This window comes from Cololabis saira, chromosome 5 (assembly GCF_033807715.1).
Source record: "Cololabis saira isolate AMF1-May2022 chromosome 5, fColSai1.1, whole genome shotgun sequence".
Classification (NCBI taxonomy): domain Eukaryota; kingdom Metazoa; phylum Chordata; class Actinopteri; order Beloniformes; family Belonidae; genus Cololabis; species Cololabis saira.
Genome location: NC_084591.1, coordinates 1,577,041 through 1,604,540, shown reverse-complemented (window position 1 = coordinate 1,604,540; position 27,500 = coordinate 1,577,041). Strand labels below are relative to the sequence as shown.

General features: G+C 44.2%; 1 protein-coding gene across 1 annotated transcript in view; it reads right to left on the bottom strand.

The window, feature by feature from the left end:
* LOC133443651 (lactadherin-like) overlaps positions 1 to 27,500 on the bottom strand; it is a 43,522-nt gene that overhangs the window by 9,673 nt on the left and 6,349 nt on the right. The window contains 8 exon segments of the mRNA XM_061720755.1: positions 355 to 444; positions 446 to 511; positions 2,389 to 2,415; positions 2,417 to 2,571; positions 4,899 to 5,012; positions 8,590 to 8,619; positions 9,037 to 9,168; positions 12,275 to 12,397. Coding sequence (XP_061576739.1) covers positions 355 to 444; positions 446 to 511; positions 2,389 to 2,415; positions 2,417 to 2,571; positions 4,899 to 5,012; positions 8,590 to 8,619; positions 9,037 to 9,168; positions 12,275 to 12,397 — 737 coding nt within the window.

Below are 27,500 nucleotides of genomic sequence, written 5' to 3'. Positions count from 1 at the left end.
AGTGAGGTCAGAGGGGCGACCACGCCCACTTAGGAGACAGGAAGTGAGGTCAGAGGGGCGACCACGCCCACTTAGGAGACAGGAAGTGAGGTCAGAGGGGCGGCCACGCCCACTTAGGAGACAGGAAGTGTATACCATTCCATACCATTGCCAGTAACGGCAATGCGCTATCTTCTGTATAGAGGATCTTTGGTTTAACTTCCGGTCCCCCCCCTATCCAATCAGAACCTTCCCAACCCCCAAACCTTAAGCGGAATTGGATAAAGCCGATCAAACGTGTTTCCATGGAAACCTCAATTCAGAATTACTATTTCCATGTAAAGTTGAAGTAAAAATATTTGAATTAAGTCCCACCTGGTCCTTCCTCTGGCCCTCCGTCCGGAACATGGTGAAGGTTTTCCCGTCCAGACTGGACGCCACCTTGAACACCTTGATGAACTCGGGCCGAGCCCAGGCGGCTAGCGCCCTGCGTCACTAGCCCGGTGACTCGCATCGTCCTGCGCAGGTTCACCTGGGAGGAGGGAGGAAAGGAGGTGAAGGATGGGGAGAGGTGGAGGAGGGGGAGAAATAAAGGAGGGAGAGGAATAAAGAGTGGCAGAAGTAAAGGAGTGGGAAGTGGGAAATAAAGGGGGAAAAAAGCCATTAGGACAAAAGCCATTGAAAATGAAGCATCTTAGTATAATATAAATATATTAAAGAAGCATATATGTGTACTATTGAGCATTAACATGTTAATATAAATATATTAAAGAAGCATATATGTGTACTATTGAGCATTAACATGTGTTAATATAAATACATTAAAGAAGCATATATGTGTACTATTGAGCATTAACATGTGTTAATATAAATATATTAAAGAAGCATATATGTGTACTATTGAGCATTAACATGTGTTAATATAAATACATTAAAGAAGCATATATGTGTACTATTGAGCATTAACATGTGTTAATATAAATACATTAAAGAAGCATATATGTGTACTATTGAGCATTAACATGTGTTAATATAAATACATTAAAGAAGCATATATGTGTACTATTGAGCATTAACATGTGTTTCAGAGAGCAGCAGATATGATGACTAGTTACCTATAAGTATTGTAATGGTGCAAAAAGTCAAACTTCATGTTCATGTTATCATTTATCCTAACCTTTATTGGAATGTACATCCAAGTTTAGTTGCAGGAATCTGAGGGAACGGATGTAAGAACAAACTGGACAAGAACATCTGAAACAACCACAACCAAATTCACTCTATCCGGATGGAGCAATTTAACTGGATAGTTTTTATTAAAGGCCCAAATGAAATAGAGTAACGAGGCTGTTTTTAAAATGTAAAGAGTAAAAAGTACAGATAATTGAGTGAAAATGTAAGGAGTAAAAGTAAAAAGTCCCGATAACGATAAAAATGACGATAAAAAAAATACCAATTCAACTCCACCTTTAACTATAAATCTATCACCACATTCAGTCTTTGGAGCAAATCACTGATGTAAAATATACTAAATGCTACACCAATTAAATTTAATTAATAAAAACCAATTAAATGAGTCCACCTGGCTCATATCTCTCTTTCTTTCTTTCTTTCTTTCTTTCTTTCTTTCTTTCTTTCTTTCTTTCTTTCTTTCTTTCTTTCTTTCTTTCTTTCTTTCTTTCTTTCTTTCAGGCTCATTTCTTTTTCTCTTTCTTTCTTTCTTTCTTTCTTTCTTTCTTTCTTTCTTTCTTTCTTTTTTGATCAACTTTTTATTTATTTTTCATTTATAAAGGGCAGCCCTGACGAGAGGATCTGGAGACTGGAAACCTAGATGAGCAAGTGTTGCCCGTTATAACAACTGCAGAAGGAATGACATACAATAATCTAATCATAGAAATAAAACTATCACTGAAGCTAATGTGTTGGAGTACAGACCATAAATAACACCATTCCAACCGGTCAAAAGCCTTCTCGGCATCTAATGAGAGAATGCCACTTTGATCTTCCGAATCTGAGGCTTTCTTTCTTTCTTTCTTTCTTTCTTTCTTTCTTTCTTTCTTTCTTTCTTTCTTTCTTTCTTTCTTTCTTTCTTTCTTCTTTCTTCTTTCTTTCTTTCTTTATTCCTTCCTTCACGTACGTTGTGCATCGATTTAACACAGAAACATAAATCAGTTTTAAACAAAAACGTAAACGGGAATTTATCGTTTTTACCACGAGACAAATTCTTACCGTGGGGAATTTTTTTGACGGTTTATCGTGAACGGTAAAATATCTCCCATTCCTAATTTGCACTTTGTTACTTGACACCTCTGATTTTTTGTGATAGAATTACTGGAATTATTGGAGGACTGGTTTCAGCCCTGGTTTAGTGTTCCCGGGCCCCGGACCGGGCCCCGGACCCCGGCCTACCTGGATCCAGGGGTTCCGGTCGTGGGGGGGCCGGGCTCCAGGCGTTGACCAGGCCCTTGTGGTGCAGGCGGGCCAGCTCGGGCCCCCAGCGCTGCAGACCCAGCAGGCTGTAGCGCACCGACGACGCCGAGATCTGGGACTCGCCGATGCCGCCGCCCTCCAGGCCCAGCAGAGAGATGCAGCCTGTGGAGAGAGAGAGTCAGACCGGGGCCCGGAGAGGGGCCCAGGGGCCCCGGCCAGGGCCCCCCCCCACCCAGGGGCCCCGCCACTAGGGATGGGCGGTATGGACTAAAAAAATGTATCACGATCATTTTTGGCATTTATCTCAATAATTTCTTTCTTTCTTTCTTTCTTTCTTTCTTTCTTTTCTTTCTTTCTTTCTTTCTTTCTTTCTTTCTTTCAGGCTCATTTCTTCTTTCTTTCTTTCTTTCTTTCTTTCTTTCTTTCTTTCTTTCTTTCTTTCTTTCTTTCTTTCTTTCTTTTTCTTTCTTTCTTTCTTTCTTTCTTTCTTTCCGGCTCATTTCTTTCTTTCTTTCTTTCTTTCTTTCTTTCTTTCTTTCTTTCTTTCTTTCTTTCTTTCTTCTTTCTTTCTTTCTTTCTTTCTTTCAGGCTCATTTCTTTCTTTCTTTCTTTCTTTCTTTCTTTCTTTCTTTCAGGCTAATTTCCTTCTTTCTTTCTTTCTTTCTTTCTTTCTTTCTTTCTTTCTTTCCGGCTCATTTCTTTCTTTCTTTCTTTCTTTCTTTCTTTCTTTCTTTCTTTCTTTCTTTCTTTCTTTCTTTCTTTCTTTCTTTCTTTCTTTCTTTCTTTCAGGCTCATTTCTTCTTTCTTTCGTTCTTTCTTTCTTTCTTTCTTTCTTTCTTTCTCTTTCTTTCTTTCTTTCTTTCTTTCTTTCTTTCTTTCTTTCCGGCTCATTTCTTTCTTTCTTTCTTTCTTTCTTTCTTTCTTTCTTTCTTTCTTTCTTTCTTTCTTTCTTTCTTTCTTTCTTTCTTTCTTTCAGGCTCATTTCTTTCTTTCTTTCTTCTTTCTTTCTTTCTTTCTTCTTTCTTTCTTTCTTTCTTTCTTTCAGGCTAATTTCCTTCTTTCTTTCTTTCTTTCTTTCTTTCTTTCTTTCTTTCTTTCTTTCTTTCTTTCAGGCTCATTTCTTTCTTTCTTTCTTTCTTTCTTTCTTTCTTTCTTTCTTTCTTTCTTTCTTTCAGGCTAATTTCCTTCTTTCTTTCTTTCTTTCTTTCTTTCTTTCTTTCTTTCCGGCTCATTTCTTTCTTTCTTTCTTTCTTTCTTTCTTTCTTTCTTTCTTTCTTTCTTTCTTTCTTTCTTTCTTTCTTTCTTTCTTTCTTTCTTTCTTTCTTTCTTTCAGGCTCATTTCTTCTTTCTTCGTTCTTTCTTTCTTTCTTTTCTTTCTTTCTTTCTTTCTTTCTTTCTTTCTTTCTTTCCGGCTCATTTCTTTCTTTCTTTCTTTCTTTCTTTCTTTCTTTCTTTCTTTCTTTCTTTCTTTCTTTCTTTCTTTCTTTCTTTCTTTCTTTCTTTCTTTCTTTCAGGCTCATTTCTTTCTTTCTTTCTTTCTTTCTTTCTTTCTTTCTTCTTTCTTTCTTCTTTCTTTCTTTCAGGCTAATTTCCTCTTCTTTCTTTCTTTCTTTCTTTCTTTCTTTCTTTCTTTCTTTCTTTCTTTCTTTCTTTCTTTCTTTCTTTCTTTCTTTCTTTCTTTCTTTCTTTCTTTCTTTCTTTCAGGCTAATTTCTTTCTTTCTTTCTTTCTTTCTTTCTTTCTTTCTTTCTTTCCGGCTCATTTCTTTCTTTCTTTCTTTCTTTCTTTCTTTCTTTCTTTCTTTCTTTCTTTCTTTCTTTCTTTCTTTCTTTCTTTCTTTCTTTCTTTCTTTCTTTCTTTCAGCTCATTTCTTCTTTCTTTCGTTCTTTCTTTCTTTCTTTCTTTCTTTCTTTCTTTCTTTCTTTCTTTCTTTTTCTTTCTTTCTTTCTTTCTTTCTTTCTTCTTTCTTTCTTTCTTTCTTTCTTTCTTTCTTTCTTTCTTTCTTTCTTTCAGGCTCATTTCTTTCTTTCTTTCTTTCTTTCTTTCTTTCTTTCTTTCTTTCTTTCTTTCTTTCAGGCTAATTTCCTTCTTTCTTTCTTTCTTTCTTTCTTTCTTTCTTTCTTTCTTTCTTTCTTTCTTTCTTTCTTTCTTTCTTTCTTTCTTTCTTTCTTTCTTTCTTTCTTTACGGCTCATTTCTTTCTTTCTTTCTTTCTTTCTTTCTTTCTTTCTTTCTTTCTTTCTTTCTTTCTTTCTTTCTTTCTTTCTTTCAGGCTCATTTCTTTCTTTCTTTCTTTCTTTCTTTCTTTCTTTCTTTCTTTCTTTCTTTCTTTCCTTTTTCTTTCTTTCTTTCTTTCTTTCTTTCTTTCTTTCTTTCTTTCTTTCTTTCTTTCTTTCTTTCTTTCTTTCTTTCTTTCTTTCTTTTCTTTCTTTCTTTTTCTTTCTTTCTTTCTTTCTTTCTTTCTTTCTTTCTTTCTTTCCCCCCCCACTCACGCTGCTGGCAGTGCTTCCCCACGTACGGGGACGGGCAGTGGCACTTGAAGTCTCCGTCCAGGTCCCGGCAGGTCCCCCCGTTCTGACACGGCCGGCCGGCGCAGTCGTTGACGTCTGGAGGTCAGAGGTCACAGGTCAGAGGTCACAGGGCAGAGGTCAGAGCATGAAAAACAGCTGATCCGGAGTCTCGGTGGAGGACCACGATGGAGGATCCAGGTCTCACATCCGCCGCCACCACGGACGCAGGCGGCGGTCGGTCGTGACACCGAGACGTCAGATCAGACGATTGCAGATTCTGCAAATTATGTTTAAAGCTCATAAAAAAAACTTTACCAATCAACATTCAGAAAAGATTTGAAAAAAGAAAAGGGGTTAGGGCTGCAGGCGGCGAGGACCGGGGTTAGGGCGGCCACGCGTGGAGAGTTAGGGGTTAGGGCGGCCATGCGTGGAGAGTTAGGGGTTAGGGCGGCCATGCGTGGAGAGTTAGGGGTTAGGGCGGCCATGCATGGAGAGTTAGGGGTTAGGGCGGCCACGCGTGGAGAGTTAGGGGTTAGGGGTGCAGGCGGCGAGGACCCGGGTTAGGGCGGCCATGCATGGAGAGTTAGGGGTTAGGGGTGCAGGCGGAGAGACCCGGGGTTAGGGCGGCCATGCATGGAGAGTTAGGGGTTAGGGCGGCCATGCGTGGAGAGTTAGGGGTTAGGGGTGCAGGCGGAGAGGACCCGGGGTTAGGGCGGCCATGCATGGAGAGTTAGGGGTTAGGGCGGCCATGCATGGAGAGTTAGGGGTTAGGGCGGCCATGCATGGAGAGTTAGGGGTTAGGGCGGCCACGCGTGGAGAGTTAGGGTTAGGGGTGCAGGCGGCGAGGACCCGGGGTTAGGGCGGCCATGCATGGAGAGTTAGGGGTTAGGGTGCAGGCGGAGAGGACCCGGGGTTAGGGCGGCCATGCATGGAGAGTTAGGGGTTAGGGCGGCCATGCATGGAGAGTTAGGGGTTAGGGCGGCCATGCGTGGAGAGTTAGGGGTTAGGGGTGCAGGCGGAGAGGACCCGGGGTTAGGGCGGCCATGCATGGAGAGTTAGGGGTTAGGGCGGCCATGCATGGAGAGTTAGGGGTTAGGGCGGCCATGCGTGGAGAGTTAGGGGTTAGGGCGGCCACGCGTGGAGAGTTAGGGGTTAGGGGTGCAGGCGGAGAGGACCCGGGGTTAGGGCGGCCACGCGTGGAGAGTAAGGGGGGGGGCAGGGGTCATGTGGTCGTGGTGATGATGTAACCTCGGGGGAAACGCCGCGTTAGCGCCGGCGCTGGAATCTGGAGCAGATGAGTCAGAGACGATTTTCATCCGGCAGATCTGAGCCGCTGCACGTGGCTGCGCTATAAATAGCTGCCTTAAGATTCAAGATTCTTTATTGGTCGTTGTTCAGATTACATAACAACAAAACTGGGTATCCAAGGAATCCAGGTCCACTGTTTACCCTTTTTCAACCAAACCGGTTCCAGGCTGGTTCTGGTTCCAGTGCTGGTTCTGGTTCACAACTCGTACAACTTAGGAACCAGCTGAGAACCGGTTTGTTTTCCACAGCTCGGGTGCTAAAGGGAGCTACGTCAGCTACGTCTCTGCTAACGTCAGTTACGTCTCTGCTAACGTCAGTTACGTCTCTGCTAACGTCAGTTACATCTCTGCTAACGTCAGCTACGTCTCTGCTAACGTCAGTTACGTCTCTGCAAACGTCAGTTACGTCTCAGTTACGTCTCTGCTAACGTCAGTTACGTCTTTGCTAACGTCAGTTACGTCTCAGTTACGTCTCTGCTAACGTCAGTTACGTCTCTGCTAACGTCAGTTACGTCTTTGCTAACGTCAGTTACGTCTCTGCTAACGTCAGTTACGTCTTTGCTAACGTCAGTTACGTCTCTGCTAACGTCAGTTACGTCTCTGCAAACGTCAGTTACGTCTCAGTTACGTCTCTGCTAACATCAGTTACGTCTCTGCTAACGTCAGTTACGTCTTTGCTAACGTCAGTTACGTCTCAGTTACGTCTCTGCTAACGTCAGTTACGTCTCTGCTAACGTCAGTTACGTCTTTGCTAACGTCAGTTACGTCTCTGCTAACGTCAGTTACGTCTTTGCTAACGTCAGTTACGTCTCTGCTAACGTCAGTTACGTCTCTGCAAACGTCAGTTACGTCTCAGTTACGTCTCTGCTAACGTCAGTTACGTCTCTGCTAACGTCAGTTACGTCTTTGCTAACGTCAGTTACGTCTCTGCTAACGTCAGTTACATCTCTGCTAACGTCAGTTACGTCTCTGCTAACGTCAGTTACGTCTCAGTTACGTCTCTGCTAACGTCAGTTACGTCTCTGCTAACGTCAGTTACGTCTTTGCTAACGTCAGTTACGTCTTTGCTAACGTCAGTTACGTCTCTGCTAACGTCAGTTACGTCTTTGCTAACGTCAGTTACGTCTCTGCTAACGTCAGTTACCTCTTTGCTAACGTCAGTTACGTCTCTGCTAACATCAGTTACGTCTCTGCTAACATCAGTTACGTCTCTGCTAACATCAGTTACGTCTCTGCTAACGACAGTTACGTCTCTGCTAACATCAGTTACGTCTCTGCCTACGTCAGTTACGTCTTTGCTAACGTCAGTTACGTCTCTGCTAACATCAGTTACGTCTCTGCTAACATCAGTTACGTCTCTGCTAACGACAGTTACGTCTCTGCTAACGTCAGTTACGTCTTTGCTAACGTCAGTTACGTCTCTGCTAACGTCAGTTACGTCTTTGCTAACGTCAGTTACGTCTCTGCTAACATCAGTTACATCTTTGCTAACGTCAGTTACGTCTCTGCTAATGTCAGTTACATCTCTGCTAACGTCAGTTACGTCTCTGCTAACGTCAGTTACGTCTTTGCTAACGTCAGTTACGTCTCTGCTAATGTCAGTTACGTCTCTGCTAACATCAGTTACGTCTCTGCTAACGCCAGTTACGTCTCTGCTAACGTCAGTTACGTCTCTGCTAATGTCAGTTACCTCTTTGCTAACGTCAGTTACGTCTCTCTGCTAACGTCAGTTACGTCGCTCTGCTAACGTCAGTTACGTCTCTGCTAACATCAGTTACGTCTCTGCTAACGACAGTTACGTCTCTGCTAACGTCAGTTACGTCGCTCTGCTCACGTCAGTTACGTCTCCGCTAACGTCAGTTACCTCTTTGCTAATGTCAGGTACGTCTCTGCTAACATCAGTTACGTCTCTGTAAACGTCAGTTACGTCTCTGCTAACGTCAGTTACGTCTCTGCTAACGTCAGTTACGTCTCTGCTAACATCAGTTACGTCTCTGCTAACGTCAGTTACGTCTCTGCTAACGACAGTTACGTCTCTGCTAACGACAGTTACGTCTCTGCTAACGACAGTTACGTCTGTGTGTGTGTGTGTGTGTGTGTGTGTGTGTGTGTGTGTGTGTGTGTGTGTGTGTGTGTGTGTGTGTGTGTGTGAGTGTGTGTGTGTATATGTGTGTGTGTGTGTGTGTGTGTGTGTGTGTGTGTGTGTGAGTGTGAGTGTGTGTGTGTGTGTGTGTGTGTGTGTGTGTGTGTGTGTGTGAGTGTGTGTGTGTGTGTGTGTGTGTGTGTGTCTCCAGCTTCTGCATGCAGCTAAGACCCGGGTCAAGCAGAACCAGCAGAACCAGCAGAACCAGCAGAACCAGCGTTACCTTTGTCAGAACTCAGGTCTGCCGGGACGCCTGCGGGGAGAAGACCAGAGGTCAGAGGTCACAGGTCAGCACCAGCTACGGCCGGCCCGGCCGTGTGGTCGGGTTCTCCTGTCTAGCAGGTAACCCTAACCCCTAACCCCTAACCCCTAACCCTGCCTAACCCCTGGTTAGGTATGGACTAAAAAATGTAATTTCTGGCATTTATCCCAATAACGATACTTTCTTTCTTTCTTTCTTTCTTTCTTTCTTTCTTTCTTTCTTTCTTTCTTTCTTTCTTTCTTTCTTTCTTTCTTTCTTTCTTTCTTTCTTTCTTTCAGGCTCATTTCTTTCTTTCTTTCTTTCTTTCTTCAGTCAGTCTTTCAAACATGTGATTATTAAACTCCAACAGACCTGATCGATCAACAGAACCGGTACAGAACCAAAAACAGAACCGTCAACAGAACTCACTGGTCTGGCAGTGGACTCCCTCGAATCCCTCCGGACACCTGCAGACGTACTCGCTGAAGACGTCGCCGCGGCGGGAGGCGGTCGTCACCTGGCACACGCCGTCGTTCCTGCAGGGGTTGGGATGGCAGGGCCCTGCAGGTATTTTGATGAAAAAGTTGAAATTTGGATGAAAAAGTGAAAATTTTGAGAAAAGAGTGGAGAAAAAATGTGAAATTTTGAGAAAAAAGTTGAAATTTGGAGAAAAAGGTGAAATTTTGAGAAAAAAGTTGAGGGAAAAGTTGAAATTTGGATGAAAAAGTCAAAATTTGGAGAAAAAAGTTGAAATTTGGAGAAAAAGGTGAAATTTTGAGAAAAAAGTGACGAGTCATGACATGAGGACATGATGACATGAGGAAAAAGTTGAAATTTTGAGAAAAAAGTTGAGAGAAAAGTTGCAATTTAGAGAAAAAAGTTGAAATTTGGATTAAAAAGTCAAAATTTTGAGAAAAAAGTCGAGAAAAAGTTGAAATTTAGAGAAAAAAGTTGAAATTTTGATGAAAAAAGTCTGGGAATACCTGCTAGCAGCAGGAGCCCGTTACTGCTACCTGCTAGCAGCAGGAGCCCGTTTCTGCTACTTGCTAGCAGCAGGAGCCCCTTACTGCTACTTGCTAGCAGCAGGAGCCCCTTACTGCTACCTGCTAGCAGCAGGAGCCCGGTACTGCTACCTGCTAGCAGCAGGAGCCCGTTACTGCTACCTGCTAGCAGCAGGAGCCCGTTTCTGCTACTTGCTAGCAGCAGGAGCCCGTTACTGCTACTTGCTAGCAGCTGGAGCCCGTTACTGCTACCTGCTAGCAGCAGGAGCCCGTTTCTGCTACTTGCTAGCAGCAGGAGCCCGTTACTGCTACTTGCTAGCAGCAGGAGCCCGTTCCTGCTACCTGCTAGCAGCAGGAGCCCGTTACTGCTACTTGCTAGCAGCAGGAGCCCGGTACTGCTACCTGCTAGCAGCAGGAGCCCGTTACTGCTACCTGCTAGCAGCAGGAGCCCCTTACTGCTACCTGCTAGCAGCAGGAGCCCGTTACTGCTACCTGCTAGCAGCGGGAGCCCGTTACTGCTACCTGCTAGCAGCAGGAGCCCCTTACTGCTACTTGCTAGCAGCAGGAGCCCGGTACTGCTACCTGCTAGCAGCAGGAGCCCGTTACTGCTACCTGCTAGCAGCAGGAGCCCGTTACTGCTACCTGCTAGCAGCAGGAGCCCGTTTCTGCTACTTGCTAGCAGCAGGAGCCCGTTACTGCTACTTGCTAGCAGCAGGAGCCCGTTACTGCTACCTGCTAGCAGCAGGAGCCCGTTACTGCTACCTGCTAGCAGCAGGAGCCCGGTACTGCTACCTGCTAGCAGAAGGAGCCCGTTACTGCTACCTGCTAGCAGCAGGAGCCCGTTACTGCTACCTGCTAGCAGCAGGAGCCCGTTGCTGCTACCTGCTAGCAGCAGGAGCCCGTTACTGCTACCTGCTAGCAGCGGGAGCCCGTTACTGCTACCTGCTAGCAGCAGGAGCCCGTTACTGCTACCTGCTAGCAGCAGGAGCCCGTTACTGCTACCTGCTAGCAGAAGGAGCCCGTTACTGCTACCTGCTAGCAGCAGGAGCCCGTTACTGCTACCTGCTAGCAGCAGGAGCCCGTTGCTGCTACCTGCTAGCAGCAGGAGCCCGTTACTGCTACCTGCTAGCAGCAGGAACCAGTTACTGCTACCTGCTAGCAGCAGCAGCCCGTTACTGCTACCTGCTAGCAGCAGGAGCCCGTTACTGCTACCTGCTAGCAGCAGGAGCCTGTTACTACTACCTGCTAGCAGCGGGAGCCAGTTACTGCTACCTGCTAGCAGCAGGAGCCCGTTACTGCTACCTGCTAGCAGCAGGAACCAGTTACTGCTACCTGCTAGCAGCAGCAGCCCGTTACTGCTACCTGCTAGCAGCAGCAGCCCGTTACTGCTACCTGCTAGCAGCAGGAGCCCGTTACTGCTACCTGCTAGCAGCAGGAGCCCGTTACTGCTACCTGCTAGCAGCAGGAGCCCCTTACTGCTACCTGCTAGCAGCAGGAGCCCGTTACTGCTACCTGCTAGCAGCAGGAGCCCCTTACTGCTACCTGCTAGCAGCAGGAGCCCGTTACTGCTACCTATTAGCCGCAGGAGCCAGTTACTGCTACCTGCTAGCAGCAGGAGCCCGTTACTGCTACCTGCTAGCAGCAGGAGCCTGTTACTGCTACCTGCTAGCAGCAGGAGCCCGTTACTGCTACCTGCTAGCAGCAGGAGCCCGTTACTGCTACCTGCTAGCAGAAGGAGCCCGTTACTGCTACCTGCTAGCAGCAGGAGCCCGTTACTGCTACCTGCTAGCAGCAGGAGCCCGTTACTGCTACCTGCTAGCAGCAGGAGCCCGTTACTGCTACCTGCTAGCAGCGGGAGCCCGTTACTGCTACCTGCTAGCAGCGGGAGCCCGTTACTGCTACCTGCTAGCAGCAGGAGCCCGTTATTGCTACCTGCTAGCAGCAGCAGCCCGTTACTGCTACCTGCTAGCCACGGGAGCCCGTTACTGCTACCTGCTAGCAGCAGGAGCCCGTTACTGCTACCTGCTAGCAGCAGGAGCCCGTTACTGCTACCTGCTAGCAGCAGGAGCCCGTTACTGCTACCTGCTAGCAGCAGGAGCCGGTTACTGCTACCTGCTAGCAGCAGGAGCCCGTTACTGCTACCTGCTAGCAGCAGGAGGCCATTACTGCTACCTGCTAGCAGCACGAGCCCACTACTGCTACCTGCTAGCAGCAGGAGCCCGTTACTGCTACCTGCTAGCAGCAGGAGCCCGTTACTGCTACCTGCTATCAGAAGGAGCCCGTTACTGCTACCTGCTAGCAGCAGGAGCCCGTTACTGCTACCTGCTAGCAGCGGGAGCCCGTTACTGCTACCTGCTAGCAGCGGGAGCCCGTTACTGCTACCTGCTAGCAGCGGGAGCCCGTTACTGCTACCTGCTAGCAGCGGGAGCCCGTTACTGCTACCTGCTAGCAGCGGGAGCCCGTTACTGCTACCTGCTAGCAGCAGCAGCCCGTTACTGCTACCTGCTAGCCACGGGAGCCCGTTACTGCTACCTGCTAGCAGCAGGAGCCCGTTACTGCTACCTGCTAGCAGCAGGAGCCCGTTACTGCTACCTGCTAGCAGCAGGAGCCCGTTACTGCTACCTGCTAGCAGCAGGAGCCCTTTACTGCTACCTGGTCCGGCTCACCTGTCTCGGTCTCGTTGCAGGTCTCTCCAGAAAAGCCGTCGGGGCAGATGCAGATGAACGGGGCGCCGGTTCCCGCCACGCAGGTGCCGCCGTTACCGCAAAGGTTCACCTGGCAGGGGTCACCTGGGAAAGAGCACACGGGTCAACCTCCACCAGACCAGGTATGGGCGATACGGCCTTTTATTAATATCTTACAGTGGCCGAGACCCGCCAAACAGAAACAAACGCCGCTGCAAATAAAAAGAAACGCAGCTGAAAATAAAACGACGCAAATAAATAAGCCACAACGGAAGTGAATTACCGGGGACTATTTTTGCAGATGCACCGGTGTTTTTTACGTGAGAAGAGAAGTCCCTGACCGCCACACACACTTCAACTTCACATTCAGGCAAATAACTATTGTTACCCACGCTTTAGATTATTCTTGGCATTATTATTACTGATAAAAACAACAAAAACAACAACACCTCTCACATAAAAACACCGGTAAAAACAGCCCCGGGTAATTCACTTCCGTTGCTGCTTTTTTATTTGCATCGTTTTTTATTTTATTTGAAGCAGGGTTTCTTTATATTTTCAGCGTTTTTTTTATTTGCAGCGGCGTTTCTATTTGTTTGCAGCGTTTTTTTATTTGCAGCGGCGTTTGTTTCTGTTTGCAGCGTTACTTTTATTTTCAGCAATGGCGGGTCTCGGCCACCGTAATATCTCCATATTTTTAGGCCATGTCACGATACACGATATATATCTCGATATTTTGCCTTAGCCTTGAATTAACACTTTGATGCTACAATCACACCAGTATGATAATTCTATATGTCTACATCAAAACATTCATCTTCATACTGCATTAATTGCAACCTGTGGAGTGCCTCAGGGTTCAATATTAGGACCTAAATTATTCATTTTATATATTAATGATATAAGCACAGTCTCAAATATCCTGAAATGCGTTATTTTTGCCGATGATACAAAAACATTTTGTAATTGTAGGTGTAGGGACTGCAATGTTTCATCCTCTCCTCCTTTACTTTGCATCACTTTCACTTACTTCTAGAAATATGACGTCATATAGTCGTGTTTGACTTTGTTTCGATTGATTTCATGTGGCCACATTTAAGCAACACTAGATTCAGATTCAGAAAAACTTTATTTATCCCCGAAGGGCAATTGCAAGACAACTGAGCAGCAAAACGTTGAAAATATCAAATAGAATAAGAATAAAATAGAATAAAATGAACAGATAAATGGCGCATGTCTCGTTATGTACAAAAAATATATAAATATAAGAATGTCAAAAAAAATTTTACACTAGAGTGACTTTAGTGGTATAAATAAAATATAAAGTGTCAGTGTAAAGTGTCGACAGCTGATGTAAACAATGTAACAGGAGTACGGAGTAGTCCGGGGACTAAAGTAGCTCTCCTCCTCTCAGTCCTGCAGGCCACGCAGCAGAGGCGCCGCAGCGGAGGGGAGGAGGAATGGGAGATATTTTACCGTTCACGATAAACCGCCAAAAAAATTCCCCACAGTAAGAATTTGTATCTCGCGGTTAAAACGATAAATTCCTGTTGATGAAGTTTTTGTGTAACAAACATGGCGGATCTGAGAGCGAGATAGATTTATACAAAGATGGAGTTGATTTTTTTTTAATCAACATTTTTATCGTTATCGGAATAAATGCCAGAAATTACCGTGATACATTTTTTAGTCCGTACCGCCCATCCCTAGAGGGGAGCCACTGAAATGCGGGGTGGAGTATGTGGGAGGGGTCCTTGGTGATTTTGGCCGCCTGGCTGAGGGCCTGCTGGTTGAAAACCACAGACAGAGTTCTGACCGGCAGGCCGGTGATTTTAGAACATAATGATGCTAGGTGACGTTTCTCAGGCCTGGAAGAGAACGGCTCGGCGGGGGCGCGGACGCCAGAGACGTAGGCATATTAGAGCCAGGCCGGGCCTAGGCCCGCCCACTTTTTTGATTGGCCCAGGGCCCGGCCCGCCCTGAGAAAACTTGCAGGATTTTTCTCACAATTTTTTTTTTTATTATTGATATTTTTTTTTTATTGGGGGAAATGTGTTTGCAAATCAACAATGCTCAATTTTGTATTAAATAATATTACAAGCATAGCTACGCTATAGAAATATAATGATGTACTGTAGTAGCACTGTGTCAGTGTGCACTTGAGGACAGCAGGGTGCGCTGTTTCACTTAAATAGCTCATAGAATCATTAACCTTAAGGTTGTTTCTGCTAGGCATTAGTGGATATTTTATTGATTTTTCCTCTGGCAAAAGTTGGCCCGCCCACTTTTCTTCAGGCCCGCCCTATTCAAAATGTCTGGCTACGTCCCTGACTGACGCGTGACGTTTCTCAGGCCTGGAAGAGAGCGGCTCGGCGGGGGCGCGGACCATGGATGTATTATATAAAACTGGATGGGACACTAAAAATGGTCGCCCATTCATTTCAATGCATTCTGCTCAGCCAGCGCATACGCTGAAAAAATCTCTGACTTCCGGGTTTACTTCCGTGTTATGCGGCCCATAGAGCATGCGCAGTTGAGTCACCTCCCATGATGCTCTGGGGCAATGAGAACGAGTATTAATATAATATGTATTAATATAATATATTAATTAATGTATATTATTAATTGTATAGCATTACATATATTATTAATGTATTAATATAATATAATTACATAATATATATTAATATAATATATTAATTAATGTATATTATTACATGTATAGTATTACATATATTATTAATGTATTAATATAATATAATTACATAATATATATTAATATAAACATCCATGAATGCACGGACACGGCTGTGACGTCAGCCGTGACGTCACGCCCAGAAAGAGACTTTTCTTTGACTTTTCTGGCCGTTATAAAACATCTTTGACGGATATAAAGTCCATGACTTAAAAATATAGAATACAAAGATTAGTAATTGCCGGTGATTACAGCTGGAGGTTCCTGTGAACAGTTTTAGAGGACGATCTTTTACTATTGCGGTCTATGGGAAAAAAGCTTTCTGGGCCCCATGGGATTTTCTGTTGCAGTACCGCGGCTGGCCACTGGGGGAAACCGGCGCGCCTTCTGAGTGCCAGACCTGGGGGCTGGCGCGGACGCGTGGCGCGCTGAGCGGCTGCTCTGCTCTCCGGAGAAAACGAGCTTGGGAAAGTTCGGTGGAACTCACGTCCTCCTCCATTCGTTAGCATTAGCATCTGCTGCCGCTACCGTCCTGCTGGGAGTATGACTGGATCTGGACCCTAGTGGTCTGTAGAGGACCTGCAGGTCTGGATCTGGACCCTAGTGGTCTGTAGAGGACCTGCAGGTCTGGATCTGGACCCTAGTGGTCTGTAGAGGACCTGCAGGTCTGGATCTGGACCCTAGTGGTCTGTAGAGGACCTGCAGGTCTGGATCTGGACCCTAGTGGTCTGTAGAGGACCTGCAGGTCTGGATCTGGACCCTAGTGGTCTGTAGAGGACCTGCAGGTCTGGATCTGGACCCTAGTGGTCTGTAGAGGACCTGCAGGTCTGGATCTGGACCCTAGTGGTCTGTAGAGGACCTGCAGGTCTGGATCTGGACCCTAGTGGTCTGTAGAGGACCTGCAGGTCTGGATCTGGACCCTAGTGGTCTGTAGAGGACCTGCAGGTCTGGATCTGGACCTGCAGGTCTGGATCTGGACCCTAGTGGTCGGTTGTTTGCAGGTTTAACCACATCTATCTTGTTTTGGTGACTCTAAATCAGGGGTCGGCATGCAGCTCTTTAGCGCCGCCCTAGTGGCTCCTGGAGAATTTTTCAAAAATGTTTGAGCTTTTCTTTCTCCTCTTTTTCTTCTAAATTTTTTTTCCCTTTCTTCTTTTTTTCTTTTTTTTCTCTTTTTTCTCTGTTTTTTCTTCCTTTTTTTTCCTTTTTTTCTCTTTTTTTCTTCCTTTTTCCTTTCCTTTTTAATCTCGACATTTCGACTTTTTTCTCAAAATTTCGACTTTTTTCTCGAAATTTCGACTTTTTTCTCAACATTTTGATTTCGCCATTTCCCTTCATTCTAATTCTTATACAAGACTTTTCATTTTTTGCGTCTCCAGACATATTAGTTTTTTGTGTTTTTGGTCCAATATGGATCTAAAACATGTTGGGTTGACGACCGCTGGTCTAAGGGAACCAGGTCCAGGTCCAGGTCCAGGTCCAGGTCCAGGTCCTGGTTCCAGGTCCTGGTTCCTGGTCCAGGTCCAGGTCCTGGTTCCTGGGGGGTCTGTGAGTAAGGTGGGTGGGTCCAGGATCCTGGTTTTCCTCCTGGGACTCCAGACCAGCAGATACAGATCAGTTTCTGGCAGGATCTGCCTCCAGAGTTCCTCATTCCTGATGAGTCACGGTCACGCCTTTCCCATGATGCACCGCTGCAGAGAGACTCGCATACCAGAGGAAATGCAGCCCCAGAGAGCTGGAGCGGGACAGACGGGACAGACGGGGACACACGGGGACACACGGGGACACGGGGACGTGCAGCAGCGTCCTCAGATGTCCCGTCCACCCATAGGCGCCGGGAGTGGGGGTGCGGCACCCCCTGGAAAAATTGAAATGACAATAAAAGATTATAAATATATAAATATTTGTGGTTGCTGTTTCTGTTCCACAACATTGTAAGCCACATTTGAGATGAAGGCTGAATATAGGGGTAATTTTAATAAAAAAAAAGAAAAGTAGCCAGTCACACCCCCTGGTCTGCGGACGCTCAGGTGATCAGAACCGCAAATGTTGTTTTTAAACATCCGCGTTTTTGCCCACCAATTACAAATGCACAGCCAGCAGCGCTCCTTTCAAAACACAACACAAAGCTCCAAGTCAAGACCAAGATGGATATACGTTCATTTTTTAAACCAAAAGAGAAACAGACACAAAACATAGCCGAAGCTGCTGCCAATGTGACAGTGAGTCGGAGGAGAGCGACTGCACCTGCACTGCCGGTAATCCTGCTATTATATTGGTCAAATTATGCTCAAATCATTGTTACGCAACTGTTTTGGGTGAAAAAAAACTTCAAAATTTTTCCTCCCTGTATATAGGTTCACCAAATATGTTCAGTCACGCGCCGCCTATGTGACTATGATAATAATTATAGTCATGTTCCTTTTTTACTGTAGATGGTTGGTTCGCTATGTTTTGGTAAAGCTTGTGCGCACTGTCAGCTGTTCTTCATGCAGGGGAGGGGCAAGTGATTTCTTAAGGGAGAACCCCCGCACCCCCTGGCAAAAACGTCTTCCTGCGCGCCTGCGTCCACGCCGTTATCTGGCCGGCTTCCTGCTGGGAGTCGGCCGCCGCCGCCGCAGGGGTCACGATAAGGTCGGGCTCTGCAGACGCTTCGGGGGACGAGGGGACGAGGGCGTCCCCCCCCCCGGGGGGAAGTGACTCAGCCAGCAGGACAAATCTCCTTCTGAACGACTCGGCTCGTTTAAACGACTAAGAGATAATTAGCGGCTCGTTTAAACGACTAAGAGATAATTAGCGGCTCGTTTAAACGACTAAGAGATAATTAGCGGCTCGTTTAAACGACTAAGAGATAATTAGCGGCTCGTTTAAACGACTAAGAGATAATTAGCGGCTCGTTTAAACGACTAAGAGATAATTAGCGGCTCGTTAAGACGACTAAGAGATAATTAGCGGCTCGTTTAAACGACTAAGAGATAATTAGCGGCTCGTTTAAACGACTAAGAGATAATTAGCGGCTCGTTTAGACGACTAAGAGATAATTAGCGGCTCGTTTAAACGACTAAGAGATAATTAGCGGCTCGTTTAAACGACTAAGAGATAATTAGCGGCTCGTTTAAACGACTAAGAGATAATTAGCGGCTCGTTTAAACGACTAAGAGATAATTAGCGGCTCGTTAAGACGACTAAGAGATAATTAGCGGCTCGTTTAAACGACTAAGAGATAATTAGCGGCTCGTTTAGATGACTAAGAGATAATTAGCGGCTCGTTTAAACGACTAAGAGATAATTAGCGGCTCGTTTAAACGACTAAGAGATAATTAGCGGCTCGTTTAAACGACTAAGAGATAATTAGCGGCTCGTTTAAACGACTAAGAGATAATTAGCGGCTCGTTTAGACGACTAAGAGATAATTAGCGGCTCGTTTAAACGACTAAGAGATAATTAGCGGCTCGTTTAAACGACTAAGAGATAATTAGCGGCTCGTTAAGACGACTAAGAGATAATTAGCGGCTCGTTTAAACGACTAAGAGATAATTAGCGGCTCGTTTAAACGACTAAGAGATAATTAGCGGCTCGTTTAGATGACTAAGAGATAATTAGCGGTTCGTTTAAACGACTAAGAGATAATTAGCGGCTCGTTTAAACGACTAAGAGATAATTAGCGGCTCGTTTAAACGACTAAGAGATAATTAGCGGCTCGTTTAAACGACTAAGAGATAATTAGCGGCTCGTTTAAACGACTAAGAGATAATTAGCGGCTCGTTTAAACGACTAAGAGATAATTAGCGGCTCGTTTAAACGACTAAGAGATAATTAGCGGCTCGTTTAAACGACTAAGCGATAATTAGCGGCTCGTTAAGACGACTAAGAGATAATTAGCCGCTCGTTTAAACGACTAAGAGATAATTAGCGGCTCGTTTAAACGACTAAGCGATAATTAGCGGCTCGTTAAGACGACTAAGAGATAATTAGCGGCTCGTTTAAACGACTAAGCGATAATTAGCGGCTCGTTTAAACGACTAAGAGATAATTAGCGGCTCATTTAAATGACTAAGAGATAATTAGCGGCTCGTTTAAACGACTAAGCGATAATTAGCGGCTCGTTTAAACGACTAAGAGATAATTAGCGGCTCGTTTAAACGACTAAGAGATAATTAGCGGCTCGTTTAAACGACTAAGAGATAATTAGCGGCTCGTTTAAACGACTAAGAGATAATTAGCGGCTCGTTTAAACGACTAAGAGATAATTAGCGGCTCGTTTAAACGACTAAGAGATAATTAGTGGCTCGTTTAAACGACTAAGAGATAATCAGCGGCTCGTTTAAACGACTAAGAGATAATCAGCGGCTCGTTTAAACGACTAAGAGATAATTAGCGGCTCGTTTAAACGACTAAGAGATAATTAGCGGCTCGTTTAAACGACTAAGAGATAATTAGCGGCTCGTTTAAACGACTAAGAGATAATTAGCGGCTCGTTTAAACGACTAAGAGATAATTAGCGGCTCGTTTAAACGACTAAGAGATAATTAGCGGCTCGTTTAAACGACTAAGAGATAATTAGCGGCTCGTTTAAACGACTAAGAGATAATTAGCGGCTCGTTTAAACGACTAAGAGATAATTAGCGGCTCGTTTAAACGACTAAGAGATAATTAGCGGCTCGTTTAAACGACTAAGAGATAATTAGCGGCTCGTTTAAACGACTAAGAGATAATTAGCGGCTCCTTTAAACCCGTGATTCCCAACCCCCGGTCCCCGGACCGGTACCGGTCCGTAGAGCCGTTACTACCGGGCCGTGGAATGGCTTGTGTTCCGATCATAATTAGGGCTGCAACGACGTTGTCGACAAAAAGCGATAATCAAAATTGTCGGCAATTGTCACCAGACGGTTTTTTCCCAATGGAGTGAGGCATCTCACTTCACTTCACCTCATACAATCTCTGCCCAGAGCCGCGTGTCAGCGCAGCTTTTTTTTTTTTTTTTCTTCTTTTTTGCGTCTCCCCGCACCAGACGACTGCGCTCACTGATCAATACTGCAGATGCTGATCAATGATGAGCAGGGGTCCGTTTCACAAAGCAGGTTTAGTGAAAACTCTGAGTCTGTTAACGCTGAAATGAGGGAAACTGAGTTTTCCGTTTCACAAAGGGAGGTAACTCAAACCAGAGAAAGAGAGGTAACTCTAGCCTGTTTCACAAAGAGAGGTAACTTAAGCTCTCGGTCAGTTACTGCAGTAACAGACGCTCTGAATCTAACCTGGACCAGGTTTATATCAATGAACCTGGAGTTTCTCTGCGTCTCCGCCTCTTTCAGAGCCGCACGCACATTTGATTTCCTCATTCATTCAGTCAGCAGCCGAGTTTTGGCGAAGTTCTGCCGTCTGTCATTAAAAACAGAGTCAGTATGAATATTAGAAGTCCATTGTCACGAACATGGCATGTCCTTTTGATGAAGACACAATTGATGAAGGTGCAGAATTAATGCGCAGAGAATTAAATATTCGTCGGGATATGGTTATCAGACCACGTAATACATGTACATAGTCTCATTACAGGCAAAGCAATATGTGTTAATCCTTTATTTGTTATAATTTTGATGATTGAATTGTTTAATGATTTCATAATATATTCAAATTTTTTGAGATTTTTTATTTGGGGTTTCATAAACTGTGAGCCATAATCACCAAAATTATAACAAAGGCTTGAAATATCTCACTTTGCATGTAGTGGGAAATAATATTTGTTTCACCTTAAGTTGAATTTACTACGAATGAAGTTTTGCAATATATTCAAATTTTCCGACCTCCACCTGTATATTATTACATGAATAAATAAGAGCATAATACAGGGGTCTCCAACTCCGGTCCTGGAAAGACATATCCAGCATGTTTTAGGTGTCTCCCTGCATGAATGACAGCAGCAAAGTTGAATAAAATATCTATTTTTTATGCAGGTTAGGTACAGTCTGCTGCAGAGATGAGCGGACCTCAGCAAACCTCCATGAGCCGTTTCTTTACTAGTTGTTCGAGTAAAAGAAATAGTGATGAACAAGTGGAAAATCCTACCAAAAAGAAAAGCAAAAGCTTTAATCGCAAGTACGACATTATGTATATAAAATACGGATTTGTTGCAACGGGCGATTTGGAGACGCCAAACACACTTTGTATTTTATGTGGAGAAACGCTTGCCAACGAAGCAAAAGAAGCCATCCAAGCTTCAAAGACACTTAAATACAAAACATCCTTCTCTCAAAGACAAACCAGTGAAAGGAAAAAACGTGACTTAGATTTGCAGAAGCAAGTTTTAAAGGCCACAACATCAGCTAACGTCGCTGATGATAGCCTGCATTTTAAAATGCATTGTTTTTTTCTAAAATGTTTATTAAAATTGACATAAATTGTCAACCGGTCCCTGAGCTTTTTGTTTATACTTCTGCTGGTCCTTGGCACAAAAAAGGTTGGGAACCCCTGGTTTAAACGACTAAGAGATAATCAGCGGCTCGTTTAAACGACTAAGAGATAATTAGCGGCTCGTTTAAACGACTAAGAGATAATTAGCGGCTCGTTTAAACGACTAAGAGATCATTAGCGGCTCGTTTAAACGACTAAGCGATAATTAGCGGCTCGTTTAAACGACTAAGAGATAATTAGCGGCTCGTTTAAACGACTAAGAGATAATTAGCGGCTCGTTTAAACGACTAAGAGATAATTAGCGGCTCGTTTAAACGACTAAGAGATAATTAGCGGCTCGTTTAAACGACTAAGAGATAATTAGCGGCTCGTTTAAACGACTAAGAGATAATTAGCGGCTCGTTTAAACGACTAAGAGATAATTAGCGGCTCGTTTAAACGACTAAGAGATAATTAGCGGCTCGTTTAAACGACTAAGCGATAATTAGCGGCTCGTTTAAACGACTAAGAGATAATTAGCGGCTCGTTTAAACGACTAAGAGATAATTAGCGGCTCGTTTAAACGACTAAGAGATAATTAGCGGCTCGTTTAAACGACTAAGAGATAATTAGCGGCTCGTTTAAACGACTAAGAGATAATTAGCGGCTCGTTTAAACGACTAAGCGATAATTAGCGGCTCGTTTAAACGACTAAGAGATAATTAGCGGCTCGTTTAAACGGCTAAGAGATAATTAGCGGCTCGTTTAGATGACTAAGAGATAATTAGCGGCTCGTTTAAACGACTAAGAGATAATTAGCGGCTCGTTTAAACGGCTAAGAGATAATTAGCGGCTCGTTTAGATGACTAAGAGATAATTAGCGGCTCGTTTAAACGACTAAGAGATAATTAGCGGCTCGGTGAACATGAATCACTCGCTCTGGACGGAGATCCATGAAAGGAAGATGTTCCAGCTCGGCCTAACGTTACTCCTTCCACGTCTGACCAGGACAAAGTTTCATCAACCGTAAAATAGGGCTGTGCGATTAATCGATTTTAAATCTAAATCGGATTTATTAATCCAAATCGATGTTAAAAAAGGAAAATCTGAAAATGGATGTTCCTTTTTTGCAGCAGCATTACAGACGGAGCTCGTCTAGTCATCTTTGTTTGGTCAAGAAAATGGTAAATGTTGTCACTTTACTAAACTCAAGGAGGATTTACAGTATCTTTCAGTTGCACTTCATTCCCAATAGGGAAATTTGTTTGCTATTTTTCTTTAAAAATAAAGATAAAATATTTGAAACAATTTATTCCATGGTCTTTTGTAGTTTTACCAAAAAAATCGAAATAGAAAATCGGGTTTTCAGAGAAAAAAATTGGGATTTTATTTTTGTCCAAAATCGCCCAGCCCTACCGTAAACACGTGTAGCTAATAACCCAGTCAGGAACTGGTTCATAAGGTGATAGAAGCAGAATAAACACATTCAAAACTTATTATAAGCCAGGCTTAAAACTTGACACATTAAAAAAAAGGGAAAAAATAAGAATTCCAAGCGGGACCTGCTCTGTTTTTCTCTCATCCAAAGGTCCCTGGGCTAGAAAAGGTTGAACAGTCCTGTCCTAAATGTCTCAGCTCCGACTCACAAAATGTCCTCCGTTAACTCCGCTGTCACTGAGGTACAGGAAGGAAGTCCAGACCCCACAGCACCACCGAGTGTCCGGGGGTGGAACTACAGAGCAAACACAGCTACTCTGAAGGCCCTGGATGACACTGTCACCTCATTAAGGCCCGGACACACCAGGCCGACTGTCGGGCCGTCGTTGAGCGTCGGTGCGTCTGTCGTTAGTTCCCCCGGTGTTTCCCACGCGTCGCCACAGGTCGGCCTCCCGTCGGCAGCTTTTCAGCCGATTCCACATGCTGAATCGGCGTCGGCCGTCGGTCAAACAGCTCACTCTGTGATTGGCTGTTCCCAGAATTTCCCAGAATGCTTTTCGTCGTCATTTGCGGACTGAATTTAAAAAAAACATGGCGGACATTTCTTATGTATAAAATCAATATTTTGAGTTAGTTTCTGCATAAAAATGCGTTTTGATTACATTTGGATCAACACTGGATCAACTCTGGATCAACCCTGGATCAACTCTGGATCAACTCTGGATCAATTCTGGATCAACAGTGAATAAACTCTGGATCAACTCTGGATTAACTCTGAATAAACTCTGGATCAACTCTGGATCAACTCTGGATCAACTCTGGATCAACTCTGGATCAACTCTGGATCAACTCTGGATCAACTCTGGATCAACCCTGGATCAATTCTGGATCAACTCTGGATCAATTCTGGATCAACTCTGGATCAATTCTGGATCAACTCTGGATCAACTCTGGATCAATTCTGGATCAACTCTGGATCAATTCTGGATCAACTCTGGATCAACTCTGGATCAACTCTGGATCAACTCTGGATCAACTCTGGATCAACTCTGGATCAACTCTGGATCAACCCTGGATCAACTCTGGATTAACTCTGGATCAATTCTGGATCAACTCTGGATCAACTCTGGATCAACTCTGGATCAACTCTGGATCAACTCTGGATCAATTCTGGATCAATTCTGGATCAACTCTGGATCAATTCTGGATCAACTCTGGATCAACTCTGGATCAACTCTGGATCAATTCTGGATCAACTCTGGATCAATTCTGGATCAACTCTGGATCAACTCTGGATCAACTCTGGATCAATTCTGGATCAACTCTGGATCAACTCTGGATCAACTCTGGATCAACTCTGGATCAACTCTGGATCAACCCTGGATCAACTCTGGATCAACTCTGGATCAACCCTGGATCAACTCTGGATCAACTCTGGATCAACTCTGGATCAACTCTGGATCAACAGTGAATAAACTCTGGATCAACTCTGGATCAACTCTGGATCAACTCTGGATCAACTCTGGATCAACTCTGGATTAACCCTGGATCAACTCTGGATCAACTCTGGATCAACCCTGGATCAACTCTGGATCAACTCTGGATCAACTCTGGATCAACTCTGGATCAACTCTGGATCAACTCTGGATCAACTCTGGATCAACTCTGGATTAACTCTGGATCAACTCTGGATCAACTCTGGATCAACAGTGAATAAACCCTGGATCAACTCTGGATCAACTCTGGATCAACTCTGGATCAACTCTGGATCAACTCTGGATCAACCCTGGATCAACTCTGGATCAACTCTGGATCAACTCTGGATCAACCCTGGATCAATTCTGGATCAACTCTGGATCAACTCTGGATCAACCCTGGATCAACCCTGGATCAACCCTGGATCAACTCTGGATCAACTCTGGATCAACCCTGGATCAACTCTGGATCAACTCTGGATCAACTCTGGATCAACTCTGGATCAACTCTGGATCAACTCTGGATCAACCCTGGATCAACTCTGGATCAACTCTGGATCAACTCTGGATCAACTCTGGATCAACTCTGGATCAACAGTGAATAAACTCTGGATCAACATGGACGTTGACTGATAAATAAATGTTTTACTAACAGGCTCGTCTTTGTCCTAAAGGTTCTGATTCTCTGGTGAATCAGCGGTAAATCTGGTTTCTACTGGACCATAAACAACAACACCAACAGGAAGTGACCCGGGTCATAAACAACAACACCAACTAGACAATTTCCTCGCAGAAATGTCGAGAGTGCCACGGCGGGCTGCTGCCCATTTGTGTACATTATTGCATTTTGCAAGCAATAAAGGTGAAGGACTCAAAACTAAGTCCAATGACACCACACAGGATTCTCTATGTCAAACCATTCAAAAGTTATAGCAGAAAATAGAGACAACCAATCAGAAGAAGGGGCGGGGCTAATTTGCACCAATGAAGGTCCAGGACTCGACACTGAGTCCTATGACACCACCCATGACTCTCTATGTCAAACCATTCCAAAGATATTGGACTATAACATATCGGCCAATCAGAAGAAGGGGCGGGGCTAATTTGTATATGTAATATACAAATGTAAATATTTATATGTATAATAATAATAATATACATATATATCCCATGAACCTGTCCCCAGCAGGACTGGGGATCATGTAAGGTCAAAAGGTCAGGGTAAAGTATATGAAGTCTGTACTGATTGAGTCATGTGACCAGTCTGGCTCAGTCTAATCAGTCAACAGCTGAGCTCTGGTTGCTAGGGGCAACAATAACCTCAACATGAGGAAGGTTCCGGGTTCGCTTTGAGAAAACCCCAGCTTTTGCCTTGTGACTAGTTCTCAAATAACTCCGATTTGTGAGAAAACCGTAGCTCCTAGCAGAAAAACAAAGACATCGTGAGAGACACAGAACCCGGCAGATTCTGACAACCTTAATTTTATTCAGATATTCCTTAAAATGTGTTAGTAACGGCAGTTCGAAAACAAAGTGAGATTTTTTTGAAGAAAACTTTTGATTATATTGCAGTGAATGGGGACTGAGGCAGTAATTGGCACAGCTTTAGCGCCCCTGTTTAAATTTTGTGCATACCCCGCCTGTCAAACTCACATTTTATGAATCCCAACATCTATGTCTACATTCTGACCAAAAATTATCTTTCTAGCTTTCACGGTTCGGCCGTGAGCTCGAGTTACAAATACAAATTAAGGTCAATATTTTAGTGTCTCTCCCACTCTAAAAAAATTAGAGCTACACTCTAGATTTGACAAAAAAGTGATTTCCAGACCTCGCTTGAGTGCTCATATCTTGAAAAGTGTACATTTTAGGAAAAAACAGTTTCAGGTTTGGAGAGAGAAGAGAAGTTTTCCTCCGTTTTGAAGTTTGAATGACAGTTCTACGTGCAAGTATGAGAAAGATACGTGACTCTGAAAAAAGGTGAATTTTGCCATCCGCTTTGAATGGGGCCATAGAAATACATGGGAAAATGAGTTCCCCATTAGTTTGGAAATTTGGAAATGTTTTTGCACTTCGTGCAAAAACTATTTGTGCCATCGCTCTGAAAATCCACAGGACTGTAGTTAAATTCAGGGCCTACAACTTTCTAAATCGGTTCAGAATTTTTCGAGTAACGGTGTGCGAACACCAACACAACAACAACAGCAAAAACAAGAGCAACAGCAAGAACAACAACAACATCAACAACAACAACCAGACCAGCAGACAGATATTTATTTGTATTTTATTTCCAGCTAATTTAAAGTAGAAACAAAAACCTCAGAAGTTTTTCCTCCTGATCCTTTTTGGACGTGAAGGTTCATTTCCCTGTGATTTGTTTAATGTTTATTTGTATCTTTTTTTGTTGTTTTGTGTAATTGTTTTTTTCTGTCGCTGGAAATAAAGATTTCAATCATTTCAATAATTTCAATCGTTTCAATCGTTCCGTCTCCGTCTCCGTCTGCAGCAGCAGAGTGTGAAATATTCAAGGCAGCAGATGGAAACTGGGTCAGAACCATAAACGTAGCCCGAATTAGACGACACGACCATGAAACATTGATCAGGGAGACGGGCCGGGACAGAACCAGAACCAGAACCAGAACCAGAACCAGGACCAGAACCAGAACCAGAACCAGAACCAGAACAGAACCAGAACAGAACCAGGACCAGAACCAGAACCAGGACCAGGACCAGGACCAGAACCAGAACCAGGACCAGGACCAGGACCAGGACCAGGACCAGAACCAGAACCAGAACCAGGAACCAGAACCAGGACCAGAACCAGGACCAGGACCAGAACCAGGACCAGAACCAGAACCAGAACCAGAACCAGAACCAGAACCAGAACAGAACCAGAACCAGAACAGAACCAGAACCAGAACAGAACCAGAACCAGAACAGAACCAGAACCAGAACCAGAACCAGAACCAGAACCAGAACCAGAACAGAACCACCACCTGGACTTAAATAAACTGCGTATTTAATACTAGAGGTGGTTGCAATTCATCGATGTGTCGATGCGTCACGTGACGATTTGGAATCGATTAATGTAGTTATCCTATCCAGATTCCAGACTGAATAAGCTGCTGAATCATTTCATTTTCAAGAATGCACATTTCTTATTGTTCCCTTGAAATATGGCAGATATGTTTACACTAAATAAATATCTAGTTTA